At 40.9% G+C, this 20,819-nt stretch overlaps 1 protein-coding gene across 1 annotated transcript in view; it reads left to right on the top strand.

Annotated features, from left to right (window-relative positions):
* The window catches only part of LOC138057030 (nischarin-like), a 29,829-nt gene continuing 9,010 nt past the window's right edge, over positions 1-20,819 (top strand). Inside the window, exons 1-19 of the mRNA XM_068903033.1 lie at positions 1-169; positions 1,592-1,675; positions 3,060-3,242; positions 4,525-4,573; positions 5,786-5,881; positions 7,001-7,068; positions 7,305-7,394; positions 8,451-8,546; positions 9,236-9,400; positions 11,458-11,526; positions 12,697-12,826; positions 13,641-13,828; positions 14,650-14,787; positions 16,806-16,869; positions 17,088-17,215; positions 17,385-17,516; positions 18,098-18,210; positions 18,823-18,971; positions 19,405-19,612. Coding sequence (XP_068759134.1) covers positions 116-169; positions 1,592-1,675; positions 3,060-3,242; positions 4,525-4,573; positions 5,786-5,881; positions 7,001-7,068; positions 7,305-7,394; positions 8,451-8,546; positions 9,236-9,400; positions 11,458-11,526; positions 12,697-12,826; positions 13,641-13,828; positions 14,650-14,787; positions 16,806-16,869; positions 17,088-17,215; positions 17,385-17,516; positions 18,098-18,210; positions 18,823-18,971; positions 19,405-19,612 — 2,204 coding nt within the window. The 5' untranslated portion in view covers positions 1-115. The remainder of the gene's footprint in view (positions 170-1,591; positions 1,676-3,059; positions 3,243-4,524; positions 4,574-5,785; positions 5,882-7,000; positions 7,069-7,304; positions 7,395-8,450; positions 8,547-9,235; positions 9,401-11,457; positions 11,527-12,696; positions 12,827-13,640; positions 13,829-14,649; positions 14,788-16,805; positions 16,870-17,087; positions 17,216-17,384; positions 17,517-18,097; positions 18,211-18,822; positions 18,972-19,404; positions 19,613-20,819) is intronic.

The following is a 20,819-nucleotide window of genomic DNA, read 5'->3' as shown; positions in this document are numbered from 1 at the left end:
AATGAATTAATGGTTTTTGTGGCGTATCGTGGCGTATCTTGATCGTAGGCCCTGTATAGTGGATTGTAGAGATCAGAAACATAATAACCAGTTATTGAAAAATTTTAACACTGCCATGAAGATAAGGAAAGTCTTGATCCCCGCAACAGAGCAAGTTGAGACTCACACGGTAAGATGACTTCCCCTTCCGTGATTACTACCAGGTGTCTCCTGTTAGGAAAACGACTTTGGAGGAGTACGACAAAACATCCGCTTTGATCAGCTGTGTATTTAAGCCATGATGTGTTACTGATTACATCAAAGTCTCTGCACAAGAAGTGCATCGCGATAAACATTAAACTTCTGTATTTATACACAAGAAATATTTGCAACCTAATTTGCGTTACCTGTACTAGAACGTGTCAGGTTATATATTTTGCAATCCAAACAAACATGCAAACACCGCAGTTTAAATCTTCACATAAAACTCTGTCATGGTTTTCATCTCGATCGTGAAGTTCAAGCTACTATGGTTTCGTGTTTGTAAACAAGCATAGACGATTGTTTAATTAGAAATCCATGGATCTTCAGGGATCGCGACCGGTGTGTTCAGTATGTTAATAGTCTGCGCGAAAATTATGACAAGCAGCCGTTCACTGAAGATTTTCTGTAAATGGAATAATTCCAGAATACCACGCCAGTATAGTGTTAAGTAGTTTTATCGTTTGAAGAACGAGTCACGTAACAACACCCGCTATTCATATGCAAATACGTGGCCGAGTATTCTGCAGTTTAGCCAAGCCCTGATTTCTTAGATTCTTTACAATTTCATGACTTTCATCTTTGTTTTGCTGAGTTACAGTACATTAAGCTTAATGCTTTAGACAACCGGCAATAACTTATCAGTTTGTTTACATCAGATTTACCCTTTTCTGCCACTACAGATTAATGTAGTCGGAACAGTTTGTAAGAGGTCGAGAATTACTTTGTCATATCATCAGATCTTGCCCCCTTTCGACTATTCAATGTTGTATGAGAAATCTCTCGTGCTTTGCAACAACAGAACCGCTAGCTACACCCTTAACTTGGCATTATTAGTGAAGTTAGTGTTTTAAAATAGGAAATTAGTGTGTTATATGATGGAAATATCAGTTCATCACTGGGCTGTAGATTGTCAGGGGACTTTAACAGACAAGAAGAACCAAATTTAAAAGAAATTATTGGAAGTTCAAAACTACCAATTCTAAAATGAATTATTTTTACATAGAGTGGTTTTCAATTGAGTGTCGAAAGTAATTAGATAATTACTTTAGTTTTGCATTACTTCAATCAGTGGTTGGTTCAAATGTCTCGCGCCACTTTTTCGACCAATCAGAAGTGAAACCAAAACCAATCGTAGCTCGCGCGTGCACATTTTCCCGCGCTTTGTGTCGGCCACGTGTAATTACTTCGAGTTTTGATTGGTTTACTGGATTGTCTCCGTCCTTTTTGATTAGCCAAAGTAATTACTTTGGTTTTGGTTTTACGACACTTATTTGAAAACCGCTCTAGTTACACACACACATGCTCTTTCAAAGGCATAATCAATTCTCATTACATTGTCTTTTCCCAGGTGTATTACCTTGAAGTTTTTATAAAGGAGTACTCTTGGATTGTAACAAGACGCTACAGAGAATTTTACGAGCTGCATGAAAAGGTAGTTGCATGGCTCTTCAGTGTGGAATAGATGGTTGCTTTTGTTGCTGTTATTGCAAAGCGTATGCACTACTTTGAATCTGACTGGCTAAGAACATACAGTTAAGTCTGGGAAAATTGTAACCTTTACAAATTTCTTTAAATTACCCCTAACCTCATTCTTTTAGTGCACAAAAGTCAAATTTATAAGCACAAATAAACATGTATTTTATGTTAACCAGGTTGCAAAACTGCTTCCAAAAGGCTGCATGAAATTTGCACTGTTGACAATATTGGCAAATGATTGTCCCAGGACTGAGCTGTTGAGGGGCAATTTGTATCAGACTGTCCCTCACGTGAATTTGCGATAAGGTGTCTTTAATTCATTTATTCATTCATTCCAGTTTTGAAATAATTTTTCCCATGCAGAACAGTTTGTGATGTCATCTCAGGAATAAATTCACGCCTCACTATCTTTGTCATGAGGGACATTAACCACTTCTGTTTTGTTAAATTTCACGGCACACTAAAATTAGAATGTTGTAGTGAAAATGTGTTTGCAATGGGTGAACAGAGATATTTCAGCAAAGGAGAATATTATTTTGAGATTAGGAGCAACTTCTAAAAATTCCACATACAGGTTGTATCACAATAATGGTGAAATTTATTTTAGTGTAAAAGTGTATTTAGGGCTGCAGTACTGTTGGGGACAATGTATGGAAAAGAAATCAAATGTAATCAACTCATGAATATAAAGTCATGGGTTGGTTTTTGAGCGGAGGCCAAAACCAGAGTACCCCAGAGAAAAAGCTCTTGGAGCAGAGTATAGAACCAACCAACTCAACAAACATGTGACAGCAGCATGGCTATTCCGAGGCTGGGGGTAGGGGGTGAGGGGTGAGTGTGAGGGGTAGGGGTGGGGGGTAGGGGGTGAAGGGTACAATCGCCAAAACAACCCAAACCTTTACAAAATGGTAACCTTTGGCCTAAACACTATGCTTTTATTTAGATAATATTGAGACCTAAGTTTAGCATTTTTGTCAAGGTTTGGGTTGTTTCAGCTGTTGTACCCTTCACCCCCTACCCCCACCGCTATCCCTCACCCCTCACTTCTACCCCTCACCCTTCACCCCCTACCCCCACCCCTCACCCCCTACCCCTCACCCTTCACCCCCTATCCCTTAACCCCTGCCCCCCACCCCCGGAAAAGTCATGCCGTGTGACACCAAGTCTTCAGAATCAAACCTGTACCACATTGGTGGGAGGCTACTGAAAAATTAAACAAAATAATACTTTCAAAAAATAGAAAATAGCACATTTTTTGTAATTATAAAAGAATTTATTTAATTTAATTTATTATAATGATTATTCAACCCTTTTTAATGTGCTGCCTTACACCTCCTCAGCTTGTCAAATGCTACGGGGTTGATCGATCTTTGATTCCCCCGAAGAAATACTTTGGTATCTTGCAACCTGAATATGTGGAGAAAAGAAGACAAGCATTGGAAGCGTACTTTGAAACCCTTCTGTTGAAATTTGATGAAAAGCTGCCACAAGAAGTGCTGGATTTTCTTGAATCTGATAAATTTGTAAGTTATAGAGTCAATTACTGGGTATTATTCAGTGCCACCCATTCTTTTTTCCAGGCTCCATAAAAGTTAAAGCCTGGTTTTTACAATGTATGTGATCTGAGATGATCTGTGACATGATCAGAAGTTGCCTATAATTTTAGGAAATTTAAGAATCAGATTCAGCTATTCCAGTCTTGCAGACTGTTTGCCGTATTTTGTTGCAAATAGTGGGACACTTTGTAATGCCGATCAAAATGGAGGCTATTGCGTCTCATTGCATGCATTTTGGACATAATAATTGTCCAGTTTCAAGCGCAGCTGGGCTTTTGTGTTTTTTATGCATTTTGATGGCATGCAGGTTATTCCAGCATGTTCTTTTTTGGTATTCGGATAATGCTGTCCAGTTGATATACATAAATCAGTGTCCAAGCAAATAAATAAATGCAATGTTGGTTTCTGATAGTGGTGAACTGCTGAATCATCATCATCCTTTCTCCTTGCGCCAGTAGGTGCATAAGATCATCAACTTCAAAATAGCGATTAATAAAGTGGATTATTTGAACTACCGGTATTTGTTTTTGAACAACTGAGACCTGGAGTTATGACAAATTGAAATCTCAAAGTATAACTTTAATAATGGCTTAATCACTGGTATGTGCAAATTCTACATTTTATGCCAGCCCAACTGCTGTCTGAGTAATTAGAAGCAATGACTTGTTACCCTGGATGCCAGAGGTTGCAGGTTTTTTCCTCTCTTTAAAGAGTGACAGAATAGTGAGTCACAACTCTCACCTCTGCGGGACTCGCTATTCCATCTCTCTGAGAAAGAAAAACGCTCTGGCATCCTGGGTAATGACTTTCTTATGTGTAAAATTAAAAAAAAAATGGTGGTCTGTCAATGTCTATGGTGTCAGATTTATTCTTGTATACATTTAGACAGGATTTTAGGTAGTCCATTCTTTTAGTTAATGTTATTTGCATAGGAAATCATATGATTGCGAGTTCATTTCGTGATTTATGGTCACGAGTGATCGGCGACTGCAATTTGAGAACTTTCAAAATATCACGAGTGACCATAAATCACAAAATGCACAAGCAAGTGCTTACGACTTTTTATATAAATATGCTCATTAAAATTACTCTGAAGCTGTGTTTCTGTAGCAACTTCCGCATTGCACTCTAACCTCTATTGCACTTTATAACCAAGTTATGCATTTGTCATTGACCAATCAGAAAATGCGATATTCTGTTGTTACTTATTACCTGCTCATCAACTGTAACTTTTGTTGACGTCTCATAGGATGTTTGTGGAGTCACTCATTCCTTAGCGAAAGAGTTGTTTTTAAGTGGTAAGCGAATTACAATGTAACCAGTTGTATGAATTTGCACGGAAAGTGGCGTGACACAGTAGTTAGAACGCCGAATTCGGATGTCATCCCTCCCTGGGGCCCGTTTCTCGAAAGTCCCGAAACTTTACGGGCCATTTTCGGGTATGACAATTTCCTTTGTATCTGAAGAACGAAAAGGATTTAAGTCGTCAAACTTCACAGTCATTTTGCTTTTTGCTGCCTTGAAAACGTGTTAAAAGATCAGCTTTCCAAAACAAACGGATAGCAGTTTCACAAATAGCTTTTCGGGCCCGAAACGTTTTCGGGACTTTCGAGAAACGGGCCCCTGGAGTCTGTTTCCGGAAACTCCCGAAACTTTTCGGGCCTTTTTCGGGTGTCAAAATTCCCTCCCTTCCTTTTTCTCAAAAAACGAGAGGGTTTAAGTCGTCAAACTTCATACTCATTCTGCCTCTTGTTATCTTGAAAACATCTTAACAGATCAGCTTTCCAAAACAAGCGGATAGCAGTTTCACAAATGGCTTTTCGGGCCCGAAAAGTTTTCGAGTCTTTCGAGAAACGGTCCCAGGCTGGCTACTGCCTATATTTAGTTCTATATGGTTCCAATTTCAATTCATGGCAACATCTTAATAGGTGTCACTTTGTACCTTATCTGATGTACATTATTGGTGCCAAGATTGAATATCATTACTTCAATATTTTCGGAGGTATTCTGATTCATTACAGTCATTTGCAATGTTTGTGACGTCATCAATTTTTTTTAGCAAAAACTTGAATATCTCTGGAGTTCCAAAATAGAAAACACCATTCTTCAACATTTTGAAAGGTCTTTAAAATAAGAAAAAGGTATTTTTTTACATCATAGGCACTTTAAACAGCCAAGATGAGCACAACAGGGTTATGATTTTTCGTTCACTTTACATACACCGCCAGGTTTGCTCACTAGGTGTCGTGCAAGAGTACTTGGGTTCACTTCGGACTGGACAAACCCTTACGGATTTTAAAATAACTACGAAGAAATTACAGTACCGTCTTTCTAAAATGGTTGGTAACCGCTCGACTCATATCCACTCGATTCGTACCGAGTGATATTTTTTTAGTGTCATAGACTCGTAGCGGAAAATCGTCATGATTTCTTCTGGTAAGTATTCACACCTGTAAATGAAATTTCGTTGCAGTACTTTAATTGTTTTTCGTTATATTCTATTCCTAAAGGAGATGAAATCTTGGCCAAAGATGAACAGTTTTCCCTAACACCTCTACAACTTCACTGTATTACGAACAGACTCGGAATGGCTGCACCGACTTGTGGTAGGCTTCAAAACGTTAGAGTTGGCGATTTCACGTTGTTGTTTACGGCAAAGAAATGTACTAGTCTAGAATGCGTGCCGCACGTGCAGAACGACCCACTTTTCTCGTTAAACCAATAATAATATTTATTATATAGATATTGATGAAATACCAGGATTTCTCCTTTTACTAAAAAATAATATCTTCACCGCGCGCAGTGAACATATCATATTTATCTTTCACATGTGAGGATATAGGTGTTGTCATGGTAACCAACACGATTAGCCACTAAAACGCGAGCTTTCTCTTCATTGTAAGATACTTTTGTGCTTCATTATAATTCTTCTCTACTACATTAACATTTTTATTGAAAAATTTGACATTATCATGATTTGTTTTTCATAACTTTCATATCTTGGTTCATGTTACACAACATGCGTGTTTTAGCGGTTGGTGACCACTTTTTCATCGTTTCGAAACTGAACAAAACAAGTTGTTTTAATTAAATCTAGACATTTCATCAATATCTATATAATAAACAGAACATTACATGGCCGCTTGGGGATAAGAATTTTATCTTCTCGTGCTGAAAGTATCTATCACTCGTTCGCTTCGCTCACTCGTGAGAGATACTTGCAGCACTCGAAGATAAAATTCGTATCCCCGCACGGCCATGTAATATCCTCTATTTCTTTGCCCAAGCCCTCGTCGTGCCAGTTGAATTCCCTGTTGTTTTGTCAGCAGGCACTCTTAAACGTGCGTGTATCGCCATAAATTCAACTTAATTTACTTCAATTTATTATCTCCAGCGAATTATGATGAAATTAGACGATCAGGATAATGGGGCAACGGAATGAGGCTCCTATAACAGAGCTTCGTGGTCGTCGATTTTGACGAGGGACAGAAAAAACAGAGTAACCGAAAAAAATTCTCGTCCCCAGAGCCATCCCGGTTTCTTTTGATCACTCGGTCGGCGAACGAAGAGAGCCCTCTGTTTCGTCGACCACGTGACACATAGAAACGGTTTGCTTTGGGGACGAAAATGCTCGAAGACAAACCCATGGACTGGAACTCAGCCCATATACGACCGAACTTCACTTCACAACATGCTGTGACAAGAGTCGTTTCTTTCTTTCCTAGATTCTCATGTTCCTCATGGAGAAATTGGAAATTTGTACGACTTTCTATACCAGCTAAAACACTTAAAGGTTAGTCACGGTAAATGGTTCTACACCTATGCCAATTTCTCTCTTTAGTTCCTCGCCAGCAACGTGAAAAAAATAGAAAAAGTGGCAATCAGTTGATCCGGCGTAAGTGGAATCGAAATTGGAAAAATCCTTGTTAGTTCGTAACGCTTTGTGCTCTTCTGATACGACCTTGAGCCCTTCAGTTTTTAGTGTATTGGCTGTTTGTTAATGCTTCTTTTAACATTTTATGCCTTCAGGTTTGCGGGGTTAGGAAGCTTGTTGAACTAACTGATAACATAACGTTGAAATGTAATCTTTCTATCTTCAAGTCTTTGAAGACACTTGAGGTAAATAATGATACCTTATCTTTATTATTTAGTTACACGAGTTACGATTAATGAATTCATCGGACCGTGTTCAGCAATAGCAGGCAGTTTAAGAATCGACCACTTAAACGTGGTGGAAAACTCGAAAGACCTTCAATAGTGCAAAGTTATATTTTGAATGACGTTTTCTGGGATGTCGCCGTCCTAGATTGATGAAAGGGAGTTTTAAGCCTGGTTTCCACTAGCGACGCAAGCACCATCCTAGAGCCTCAGATCTTATGTCTGCGCATGACCCGAGGCTCCGGGAAATTCTGTGTAGGGGAGCATGCGCGGTAGGGCTCTTATAGCCAAAAAAAAATGGCTATTTGAACGTTACGGCGGCCGCTCAATCCTCCTGCTAACATGAATTCACCAATCAGAGACGATTTTCGTCGTTGTTCACGAAAACCAATGAGAAGACACTTTGTTTCAGGGCTCCACAGTGCTCTTCTCTCCCTCAGTCATGCGCAACAGAGAAGAGCTCTGTGGTCGAGATTGATGCTTAGGGAAAACCAGGCCTTAGCAAGGACCTGGAACTGAATGGTTTAGGCCCCGTCTACTCCTATCCGGATGTTTTTGAATCCGCAACTTTTTCTTTGCGGATTCGCCTTTCGTCCACGTTTCCGGCAAATCCGGCATGCGAATCAGCAACTTTTAAAATCCGCTATCCAGAGTGGAAAGTTTTGAATCCGCAAAGAGTTTGGAATCGTGTGGACGGTCGAATCCGCATACCTTCAAACCCGATGACGTTACAAACTCTGATCCAGTCTTTACCGCTTAGATATTCAACATGACCGTTGAACGAAACGCTATCGATCCTCTTGTCGCCAACTCGCACGCCTCCTGGCGCATGCTCTGATGACAATAGTAACAGAGGAGTCCTCAATACTAGAACGAATCTCGATACGTGTGGACGGGCAAATTTGATTTGAATGCCGATACGTGTGAAAGTGAAAAAAATTTGAATCTGCTTAGATACGTATGGACAGCACCGTTCACAGTTGTTGACTTAACCACCTTTTTTTTTATTAATTTAAGATTGATAGCTGTGAAGTGGAGCCATTTGAAGGATTAAGCGTTTTGCAGCCTAACGTCACCAAACTTAGTGTTCACAACTCAGTCCACTTGTTAAAGGTATCTACTTATTATTTTTTTTAAATTTCACCCTCTTTTGGCAGCTTCATTAAGACAGCCTTACGAGTCAGACGAAACATTCCGTAGTTGGGGCTAGCCAACTATGAGTCCGTCGCTGTTTATTTTTTGTTTTAATTTATTAACTTTGCCAGTCAAGCTGGCAGAGCGCCACAACAGCTTGCGCCAATTACTGTGGCCCCTTTTTTTACCCTCCCAACCATGATACACAACAGAAGACAGACCACAACACCGGGAACTACGTGCCCTACTCTTAGCGACAAGTGTGTGGGTTCTTTTACGTCCCACAGGATTATTAACATTGAAGGGTTGTGAGACGGGACCTCCGGCTTATCGTCCTTATCCAGAATGCTTGAAAGTCTAACGGCGATATTTCCCCTGAATGAGTCCTTTCTCGGAACACATGAGCCGAAAGCGCAAAAGTGACGTTTTCGTCGGCGTTGAGGTTGCGTTAACTCCCCTGCTCTCGTCTTGGGCTTCTGTGAATCATACTGGCTCTTCAAATATAAGGTCGTGAACTGCATAGCTGCCATGTTTATCACAGCCCCGTCCCCATTTGTATCACAGTCCCGTCCCCTCCCGTCCCGTCCCTCATAAAATAGTGTAAAGCGCATTTGCATATATAAAAAAAAATGCGCATGACTGCATTCTTCCTCATTCATGAATTGCAGGACATTTTGGTTGATGACGAGATTTGGGAACAGGGCGTGTTAGAGAGCGTCGACATAGATGCTGGCACGGCGTCACTGAAGCCTACGTCCAATCTTCGCTCGTGGACAGCCTTAACAGAAGTTGATTTTAGCAGCAATAGCCTGCCGTACATTGACGAATCAGTGGTAAATATTACATGCATTGAGTTTGACTCCCGTGATCTAGAAGTTCATTCTCCTAACTGCTTCCCTAGATTACTTCGCTGATTGGTCATGAGAATTTTGTGTTATATCAGGATCATGCCTTTAAGCTGATAATAATCTTCATTTTCAATACTTGTCTACCTGATACTGTATTGAAATTGAGGGTTGAATTTACATATTTATCCATCCTGGGAGTCAATTAACTTTAAATCGATCACAGGACATAATCTGTACAGTCAAACACGTTTTGAAAATTCTAAGAGAAAGCATTTGTATCCGAAATAAATGAGTTTTAAAATCGCCTATTTTTGTTTTCAAATTTCCTGGGCGCCGCCATCTTAAATAAATGTGACGTGTTATGGTTGTCCTATTGTTTCTATACACAAGCTGTTCGTGTCTCAAGGTAAAGATTAAACTGATTCCTTTTAACGACTATTTTAATCCGCACAGAGATATCTTTTAGGGTAATAGACCATATCCGTATTCTCAGTATTGGACTGGAACTAGCTGGCAATGGAGGCTAAAGCGGGGAAATCTTTTCAAATGCAAATACTTTTTAACGGGTAACCTGTCCCACCCAAAGCCAGGGAAAAGCGCCCTGGGGACGAGGTTGCCCGCAGTAGCCTCCATTGCAAGCTAGTTGCAGTCCAATACTGAGAATACGAATATGGTCTATTCCAAGTGCTATTGTGTTGGACGAAGGAGAACACATTCTTATCGTTTCAGTCCCGCGGGATGTCAGAGTTTGGGCGCCATCTTGTGCTGGCTCAAATAACCTCGATCTCATGAGATAGTGTTACGGCTTGCCCAAAGGAAGTCAAGTCCTTTTGGACTGGGTTAATACCTGGATGGGTGACTGTCCGGCAATACATCGCCCTGTATACGGAGGGGAGTCGTTCTGTTTGGCTATCCAGCGAGAAATGCTACTGATATCCCACAAAACTGATCTCGCATTATAAAACATGTATTTTATAATTGTTTACTTTTGTTATAAAAGTACTACCAACAAGAAACTGTCAAAATACTTATGGTGCGATACCTTCATTACTCAACAAATACGAGAAAGGGATACAAAACGATTCTCCCCAAAATATACAACTACTTTCGGGAATCGAACGCACCTCGTACTCACTCACTCACTCACTCACTCACTCACTCACTCACTCACTCACTCACTCACTCACTCACTCACTCACTCACTCACTCACTCACTCAGTGATTGGGTCAAAAGTTCTCCCACCACTTTTTCAACCAATGAGAAGTGAAACCAAAACCAATCGCAGCTCGCGCGTGCACATTTTCTCGCGCTTTGTGTCGGCTACGTGTAATTACTTCGAGTTTTGATTGGTTTACCGGTCCTTTTTGATTGGCCAAAGTAATTACACTCGATTGAAACTCGCTCTATTCCAATGTAATGCATCTGGGGCCGGTTGCTCGAAGCCTGGTTAGCGCTAACCGTTGGTTAAAAGGTATCAAAACCTATAGGTTTCCATGGTATTTCACACCGGTTAGAGCTAACCGTGCTTCGAACAACTCGGGCATGGCTGGAACTGGTGAGAAAAAAGACTGACCTGGGTGGGAACCGAACCCTCGACCACTTGATTAAATCACCATTGCTCTTTCGACTGAGCTACAAAGTCAACACTGTTCCTTGTATGCGCAAATGGATGACCAAGAGTTGTGTCCGAACTTGAACGATAAAAAAAAATTGTCTTATCAGTTTGTTCTAGATTTACTAAATATAGTGAAAAAAGTTATATGAAGAGTATTTGAATGCTTTCAAGTTGTTTAAAGGTGAAATTTGTTTAACTTGTCTTGTCGCGCCTGTAATATTTCGTGTATCGTTTGTGGAGATTGTATTTATCAAGCACTACTTCGCCGAAGAATTTGATATGCGGCCGTTAAAACGCCACCAACTTCCTCCAAGAAACCCTATTCTCAGGGGGGCTGTCTCAGGAGTTGACGCATCAGAGCGAGGGCATTGCGTAAGAGTTAAGATATCTCAATACCTTTCCGTAAGACATTGTCTTTTGTTGTAGGCTTTGCTACCAGAGGTCACGAGTTTAAATCTAAGCCATAATTGTATTGAGGCTATTGAACACTTGGAGGTATGTAATAGAGGTATTGGTTATTCTACTACTATATTACAGGTAATATTGACAGCTAAGATTGATAATAATATTGATTATTATATGGCTAGTGTTTGTGGCAGATATAACACATGTTGTGATTGGCTAAGAGCAGCTAAGCGCCAGGGCATTATTCTCCCGTAATGCCCACGGGCCGATTATAGACTATGCACATTAGTTTTTTCTTATTTGCAGCCGTTCTGTTAGCCATATAATAAACAACTTAATAACCTCAACCATTCAGTTGTTACAGCAAAATCTCAAACCTCGGCCTAGCTGCTGTGTTAACCTCGCTCTCGCTCGACCATTATGACAAGGCCTCAGTTTGAGATTTTGCTGTAACAACCTCGCTCTTGGTGATTCAGTAGTTATTATTAATCTTGATATTAATGTTGATTATTTATTGATATTAATATTTATTATGATATTACTTTGAGGTATTTGTGCTATTTATACGTGTATGGGTAATCAAATAGTGACGACTGAAATTAGGGCATAATTTCACCAGTGTCTTTTTTTAAATCAGCGCCTAAAACTTGGGTCACCTAGTGTTTAGTTAACATTGCTTTGAAATCCAAAGAAAAAGAAGAATTGATTTTTTGATCATAGCAACACTTTAAAGGTATGTTTCAGGTCGTAAAATAAACAATTGTACTACTTGTTACCAGTGTGGTTTGATGTCCAAACTGGAAATTACTTCCGATACGCATTTTTGTTGGGTTTATTTTTTGTGAGGGTAGTAGATTACAGTTTCAAAAACAAGGTGTCGTAAATCACCGAAGTACAGGAGATCTGCTGGTAGTGCCATATCTTTGCCTTTGACCGGATCTCGTCAAGCTGCGCCCCTCGTGACTGCAAGGATGGTTGATTCCCTTGGCCACTTCCTTTGTTCGTTAGTTGTAATCAAAGGAATTAATTTTTGCAAAGGAAGACATCGTTAAAAAAACGTAGTTGAAAAGTTTCACTTCGTGGACTGAAATTTTTTGATGGGCATGCAAACTGACAGTCCATTGCCCGTTCGGGGGATCGGCAGGGAATCGTGAGGCGATCGGCGGGCAATCGGATAGTCTAGCTTTCAGTTGTGTGATTCGCTTGCTTTTTAGCAGAAAGTATACAGTTGTGCTCATAAGTCTCGTATTTTGATTTCAGCCATTATATAATCTGGTCGAGTTGGATTTATCGTACAACGATATATCGACTCTTGGTGGTAATTTAAACACAAAACTTGGAAACGTCAAGAAACTCAACTTGGCAGGGAATCAACTAGACAGCGTTGAAGGTAATTTGTAAAACTCGTCAATACTTCCTGAAGGAAAAACGAAGCAAATTTTGTTGTCAAATATGGAAATTAGTGCCACCTCTTATTTAGCCATGACTTGCTGGTTTTCTTCCTTCCGTTTCTGGTTTGATATCTGATATAATCAACGTCTACGATCGGAGAAGAACCAAACTGAATTTTGAAACAGGTTTTTGTTTAACTCTCAAGTCTCACTATTAGTAAGTTCCCAGTGAATTCTGGGTCGTTCCATGCAGTCCTTTGTGGGGACAGTTGACAAAAGGACACTGAAAATTGCAATAACAAATGGCGGACTTCACTAGCCGTTAGCCCCATCAAAGAGTATACCATCAAAGGACTGGAACGATCCAGGATTTACTTTGAACGTACTATTTGCGAAATAGTCGATTATCCGTTAATTGATACTAAGCCCAGGAGACACCGAACTTGTTGGTCTCTACAAACAGGACAAATACTTGGGATATAAGTCCATAGACCTTTTTTCATGAATGACAGCCAAAGAAAATATTTGTTTTAAAACTAATAAGCCTTTAGAACTATCCTCGCCTTGATGGTCAAAATATAAAGCCAAAATAAGACCAGTTGGTCTCGTTAACATCAACACACAAAAACAAATGCACGGACCGCCATTTATGACCATGGTCTCTATGATCACGTGCGGAAGGATTTGGTCGCTCGCCAACGCGCGCGCGCATGCTCAACAGTAAACCTTGCAAGCCATAGCAGATTTGTCATTCACCAAGCCAAAGCGGGAAAGCCAGCCATCATTTTCCCATTTTCTTGTTATTATTTGTAGGACTTCAAAAGATGTATTCCCTGACAACTCTCGACCTCAGAGACAACGATTTCACCGACGTTGGCGCGGTTCTTACTTTGGGCGAATTACCCTGCTTGGAATGCTTGGACTTAAGGGAAAATGAAATGACAAAGGAGCCAATTTACCGACTGCGAGTCTTTACGGCATTTGATGACCGGGCCGAACAGGTTGATAGATGCGTAATAGACCAAATCGGCTAACTCAATGTTGTACCCAATAGGCCATTTCCGAGTTCATGTCTGCCTCCTCTTCAAAGCGAGTCTAAGTGCGAAGTTTTTGTGATGGTAATTAGTTCTACTTTACATATGAATGAAAACTAATTTGCATAAGAAAAACTTCGCATTTAGACTCGCTTTGAAGGGGAGGCAGACTTGAACTCGGAAATGGCATATTCAAACCCTTTGTGAATGAAACGTTTTGTTCCAGGTATTTGCATATCATTTACGTAAATGCTACATGACAATGCATACAATACAAAAAAATCTTAACCCCGGGAGATTTGAATTGGGTACAACATTGAGTTGGTCAATTTGGTCTATTGCTTAGTTTCCCGCAAAAGTTGGTTTAAAAATAGACACTTTTCTGACGCGGATGGAAACAAACCTGATACCAGATTCTTACTCTTGCGTAATACACCTTATTCCAAAATGGCCGCCATTTAAATATTCTTTTGTTCTTATTCAAATTAGCCCTTCATGCCTCGTTCTTAAGCTTAAAATTCAAAAGAATATTTTATCTTGAACGACGCAATAAGGGCCAATTTGTATCCGCATAAATCAGCGGCCATTTTGGAATAAGGTGTATGGACTCTTGCCTTGTCCATTTTGTGAAATAGGCCCCAGGTGACACACGCCTTGCCCACTGTTAACACAGAACATGGTGTCGAAATGTAGTGTTTTGCAGTAATTGTAAAGGAAGTGGTAATTGAATCAACTTATGTCGTAAGCTCGCTTAGAAATCTTCTGTTTATGTCTTATTTGGTTTTTAGCTTGAACTCGATGGCAGTCGTCCAACAAGCAGGGAAATGAACAGAATTCGCGAGCTTTTAGAGGAAGAACAGAATTTTGAAATCATCGGTTACCCAACGCCTCCTCAGTATTCAACATTGAGGAAAGGACAAAAGAAGGTGCTTCCTAACGATAGGATAACTTTAAAGGGGCTGTGAAGTTTTACCAAAGAGTTTTCACGTGATGTGACACTAATTTTATTCCCGGAATGTTAGTACACAATTTCCAACCATGACGAACGACTTGCATGGAAAGGATCGCAAAGTTACTTCAATAATTAACGGGAAATATTTATAGGCAACGTTCGTCCTTGGACGAGGTTCATTAGAGCGCTTATAAAAGGACGAAGCTGACAGCAACAAAGTCACAAAAAAAGAATATCATTGGTTAAAAGAGCATAAATAATCGTGCTGCACGTGCAGCACGGATTTTAGCTCATCTGCATAACGACGGCGTGAAATCACCAAATTTGAGGTTTTGACGACAACTTGAGAATGAAACAGAGAATCTTTCATTCTCAATTTTCAATCAGAAACCGCTCGTACCAATTTATTTTTAGGATAGAGAGTGAACGGTTCGCATTGTATTTGAATGCTCACGTTGTTGTCAAATCTCAAATTTGCATCGTTGTACTGAAGAATAAAGTGTGCTAAACTGCGTGTCGAAAGTGCAGCACAATTTTTTTCCTCTTTGAAGCAATAGGGAAGATATCGTTGACGTCACCTATTTTCATTAATGTGCCAACCCTGGAGCCGGTTGCTCGAAGCCTGGTTAGCGCTAACCGTTGGTTAAGAGATATCAAAACCTATAGGTTTCCATGGTATTTAACGCTGGTTAGCGCTAACCATGCTTCGAGCAACCCGGGCCAGAGCCTTATTGGCTGTCGAAATAAAGGATCTTTTGTTCCTGTGGTTGACAAATTTGAATAACAAAAGCAATGTTTGTAAACAGATATCTTCCCTATAACATTACTGTTTTGTAGCGTTGTCGTTGGCGGACGCGTCGTCGTTTTGTAAGTTCCCTGCCAGTTTAGTTCAGGCCAGCTACAGTTGTGACCGACTACGCCAAGAAAGAAACATGGTTATCATCATCATCATCGTTATCAATAAGTGACAGGGGATTCCGTCGTTTTTTTTGGGTCTTTCTGGATTTGCCTCCACATCCACCCTGATGCCACGCTGGTGACTCGCACGCCAGATGTCACGGCGATTGCATGCAGACGTCCATGTGGTAGTGTCAATTCCAAAATCCCGTAGATCCCTTCGCAGTACATCCTTATATCTGAGGCGACGTAGGCCAATTGGCCTTGTTCCGCTTTCAAGGCGCCCGCAAACGAGGCAACATTGTTCCGGAAACATTGTTTCCCGAAATTTTTCCTCGGCGCGCAAACGAGGAAATATTTGCTGAGGAAGCAAAATGTTTCTGAACAAATTCAGAAACAGTTTTGCTTCTTGGAAAGCAAATTTGGCTTCGGCAACAAATGTTTCCTGGGGCCGCAAACAGGGGAACATTTGCTTCCGCAACAATGTTTTCTCGTTTGCGGGCGCCTTTAATACTGTGCAGAATGCAGTGAGGTAAACGAGATTTTGGAATTCTGTCGCTCGTTTCGTAAGCTCGCCATTAAAGGGGGAGTGTCATACTATTTTAGTCAAACTTCAAAACACTAAAAGATGTCCTTGCATCAATGAAAACCAAAAAATAATGCTGTGGGTTTGTTACCAATAACCATTGAAGTGCACTGAAGCTATTTGTTTGTTGTTTCTAGCCAAGGATGAAGAGGATGGAAATAGATTGAAGCTTGAAAAATCTGGCCAGTTTTTTCAAGTTTAGAGACAGTGTCGTCAGAAAGACACCAAAAATTAAATACGAACAGCTCTTTGTGCCATAAACATATTTCATATCTTGTCAGTGGGGGTTGTCAGGAGTGTTTTACGTGTGGGTTAAAGTACAAATTTACATTTTTACCCAGTTTTGACCTAAAAACAGCAAATTAAGCATGACGGTGCCCCTTTAAGTCATCTTGGAGCTGGTCGATTGAGTGAGAACATTGCATGGGGCATCCACTAGTGAAGCCATGCTGTCTTTGTCACGGGATTTTTCCAGTTCTGTCAATCATTTTCTTCCTTTTTTTGTAAAGGGTGTCGACAGAGTGATAGCCTTGAACTCAGAGACAGAGTTACATTCAAGTTCCTCCTTGGAAGGTAATATTCACTTCTTTTTAACTGAATTCATGGACGGCACTGTCAGTTTAATTAATGAAGCGCTGAAACCGTTTTCAAAAGTATCCGTTTTATTTTTCGGCGTTTTTGGGTTTTAGTGTCAGTGATAGGTGCTTATTAGTTTGGAACCAGTTCCCAGGTAATTATTGGTGACGTAAACTGCATTTTACACTTTAATTACACCAGACACTCTTTTCCAGATTCCAACTCAGTGGTGGATGACACTGATGTAGCGTTTCGTTCCAGAGTTGAGAAGATTCGTCAGATTGGAGGTGATTCGTGGCTGAGAATTTTAGATGAAATTCAGGGGGATGAAGAATTAACACAGGTTTCAATTTAGCTCAACTTCTTGTTCATATTTAAATTGTCTTTTAGCATGAAACTTTACCCATTGGTTGTCTTATGTTCCCTTTGTGTCCAAAACGTTATCAAATATGATCGGGTTATTTTTTCATTGAATTTCCTCTACGATTTTCGCTTTGCTCTTTCTTATTTAGCTGAAGGAAAATGAGCAAGATTGTCAAGATGATACAAGTTTTCAAACTGAGCCCGCAAACAATCAACCGTCCCCCAAACTTGACATGCTCATTGGAGAGGGCGCCAGTCCAAGCTGCGAAAGCAAAGAACAGGTATAGGTGATACGAACGAGTATTGAATCCAAAATTTGAACCTCTACTGTCATCTTTATCAAGCATGTGAAAAAACAGGCTTCCCTCTCACAGATCTGCTTATTATATCGATGCTAAGATTGAGATCCAACATAGCACTTCTGCTCACCGTCACAACATTTCCGCCTGGCACGAAAGCAGATGATATCAAAGAAATTTTAGCAAATGATCCATTGATACTATTTTTTTTGTTTGTAATTTTAGAGCGATGTCAAAAATGGAAGAAAATCTTTTCAAGTTTCATTCGAATTCCATGCTCACGAATCCGTAGTTGTAACAACCAAATTTGTTTGGTAAAGAAACTATCGCATTATCGTTTTGGTGTGCATCATTACAAAGACGTTTCAGTCATTGAAGCAAGCCTAAAATTGCACGGCGCTGTCCATTTTAACAACGGCGTTGAAGTTTTGGCGTCCATGCCTTTTTCTCTGTGTGAACAAGCCATAACAAACTCGTGCCTTGAATTATTGCTAGTCCTCGCGCAAGTATCTCTCTCTCCATCGCCAATGTTCTCGCTCATTCAGTGATTTCACATATTCCAGGAGTCCACGGGCCCTCTTACTGAAGACGAGGCTCATCCTAGCCGCCTGCAGTTTGGTTTTGCGCCGGAGTTGGAGCGAATAGTCCGTGACAAAGTGGAGTCAAGTACTGACTTGTACGTAGGATCAATTCGACATCCAGCCAATTCAACTGTAGACTGCGAGGAGTCTCTCTTTTGCTCTAAAATCGTCGAAACGAACGCGTACGTTGAACTTTCAAAATGGCTGAAGTTGCGGGACGCAAATACTGCAGGCATTGGTGAGGTATTTGCGACCCACAGCCTCAGCCATTTTGCAAGTTCAACGTACATGTTCGTTTTAACGATTTTAGGGCAAAAGAGAGACTGATCACAGTCTTATTCAACAATTACTTCCATTTTACATATCCGTCTGTTTAGTAGGGGAACAGATAGCTGAAAATAACAAATTTAAGGATAAAACGTTCGTAATAGTCTACAATCGAAAAGGCCAGATATTGCTTTTCTTGCATGGAGCGATGATTTTTTCAAACAAAACTTTCTCCCCTTCTCGTCTCTGCAGTGCCTCAGCCATGTCAGATAGTGAACACCACCTTATAAAACATATTCAACTAGGCCATAGCGAAGTACTACTCGTTAGCTTTCATTTAAATGGTGACACTGGAGAATCCGTGCATATATCATAAACAAAAATGAGTTGAAGTGACTCACGAGATGTCCATTTGTTTTTGTTTATTAATCCGCCGATAGGACGTCGGGTACCTACATGGTAGAGGTCGAGACAGAGGAACGTTGCAGTGAGGGCACAGAGGAGAGGATGGTCGGAGTGGACCTTTCCAAGAGGATAATTCTTGAGATACAAATCTCCACTGGGGAGACATTTGCCAAGCATAATCTGAGTAAAGTTCGGCGTTAGTTGTCATGTGAATGGGTACCAAATGATCGCGAAAGTGATGACCGATCAAACGACCCACGGAGGGATTTGTAGGGGATTCCTCATTTAGTGGAAGATAAGATCATCCCATGGTTAGAGACACCACCCTATCCGTTTCCAAGGGCACAACTCTTTTTGTTGCCAACAGTGTTTAAAGAAGTCAAGTAAACGCGCAAGGGTGGGAAGGTTGGGTGGCACAGCCCCCCACCCCCCTCCCTCCTCTATATCCACAAAAGGAAAGGAATGTCTTTTACGCTGTTTCATATCTATTCAAGTTGAGTTTTGTCGTGGTTATAATGATAGCATCGTCGAAAAGTTAGACAGTTTTAGTTCAAAATATTCGAGGTCTAGAGCTCTGCGTTGGTAAACATTCTCATCCGTTTTTCCTTGTTACCCAGATGACGTGAGCAGTGTTGACATCCTTAAACTGAACGACGTGTTTTGTGTTGATATCCGGGACACTTTCAACAAGGAATGGCGACGTCACTCTGTCAGCGCAACTTCCGGTACTGGGGGAGACTATCGGCAAGTTGCGCGTTACCGCATGCGCTCGACTGAAGATGCCGCTGAACTCTTTGCACTGCTCTACAAGTTTATCACAGAAAGGTAACCGACGACCATGATTCGAAGCAGTTTTACCAGTACTCACAAAAGTCCCTTTGACCTGAATTCACTCGGAGTACCCGGAGAAAAATCTTCGGAGTCACATTGAGATCGACTTAAACTCAGCCCACATACGACCTCGGGGCCGAGGGTTGAACCCGGCTCACAGAGGCGAAAGGCAGGGTAGGTGACCGCTAAGCCACCTTGACTCCCCAATTTGAGCAATTGTGTCTCATAGACACCCCGAAAAATTCATGCGGTTTCACTGAACGGGATTCGAAGCCGTGACCTCTGTGATCGATGCCGGTGCTTGCAATTGAGTGGCTTTATGGCTCAGTTGGTAGAGCATTGGTTAGAGCATTGGTTAGAGCACAGGCATCCCAGAGGTCATGGGTTTGAATCCCATTGAAGGTTAAGTCTGCTACGAGCCTAGAAGGCCCATCAGGCTGGCGCTTATCTCCGGTTACTGTAGCATGAAGCGACTAGGAGTACTTCTACTCCCATTGCAGGGTTACCCCCAGCATTAAATTCGCCGGTACCCATTTGTACACCTGGGTGGAGAGAGGCACCGTGAGAGTAAAGTGTCTTGCCTTAGACACAACACAATTTCCCCGGCCAGGACCCGAACCCGGACCACTGGATCTGGAGTCGAGTGCACTAACCATGAGGCCACCGTGCCTCCCACTAACAATTGCTTAAATTGTCCAGCTATTAAAGTGCGAGGGTTACTTCAGTCTACATTTCGTCTATAACCCGGACTTCAGGTATATACAATTAGTATAATTACATAGGTGATACAGATTATTGAAAATTCTTTGCGCTGATTGGTTGCCGATAAGGTGATTACGCGATAAGCACTTAAGCGGTTTTTCTAAATGGCCGCAAGCCGTGTTGTCGAGGTGACAGACGAAGAAATTAGGCCATTTCCGAGTTCATGCCAGCCTCCTCTTCAAAGCCAGTCTAAGTTTTTGTTGTGAAAAATACTTTTCATTCATATGTAAAGTAGAACCAATTACCGTCGCAAAAACTTCCTTCGCACTTAGACTCGCTTTGAAGAGGAGGCAGACATGAACTCGGAGATGGCCTATTGTTTTGAAGAAATGCATATTTTTCAAATAATCACCGATGTAATTATACTAAAACAATTATTCACCCCAGGTTCGGTGGATATCGGTGATTAAAAACCGAGACGAAGATATTCACCTCACCT

This window comes from Montipora capricornis, chromosome 7 (assembly GCF_036669925.1).
Source record: "Montipora capricornis isolate CH-2021 chromosome 7, ASM3666992v2, whole genome shotgun sequence".
Lineage (NCBI taxonomy): Eukaryota > Metazoa > Cnidaria > Anthozoa > Scleractinia > Acroporidae > Montipora > Montipora capricornis.
The sequence above is the reverse complement of the archived record's forward strand: the minus strand, read 5'-3'. Positions and strand labels throughout refer to the sequence as shown.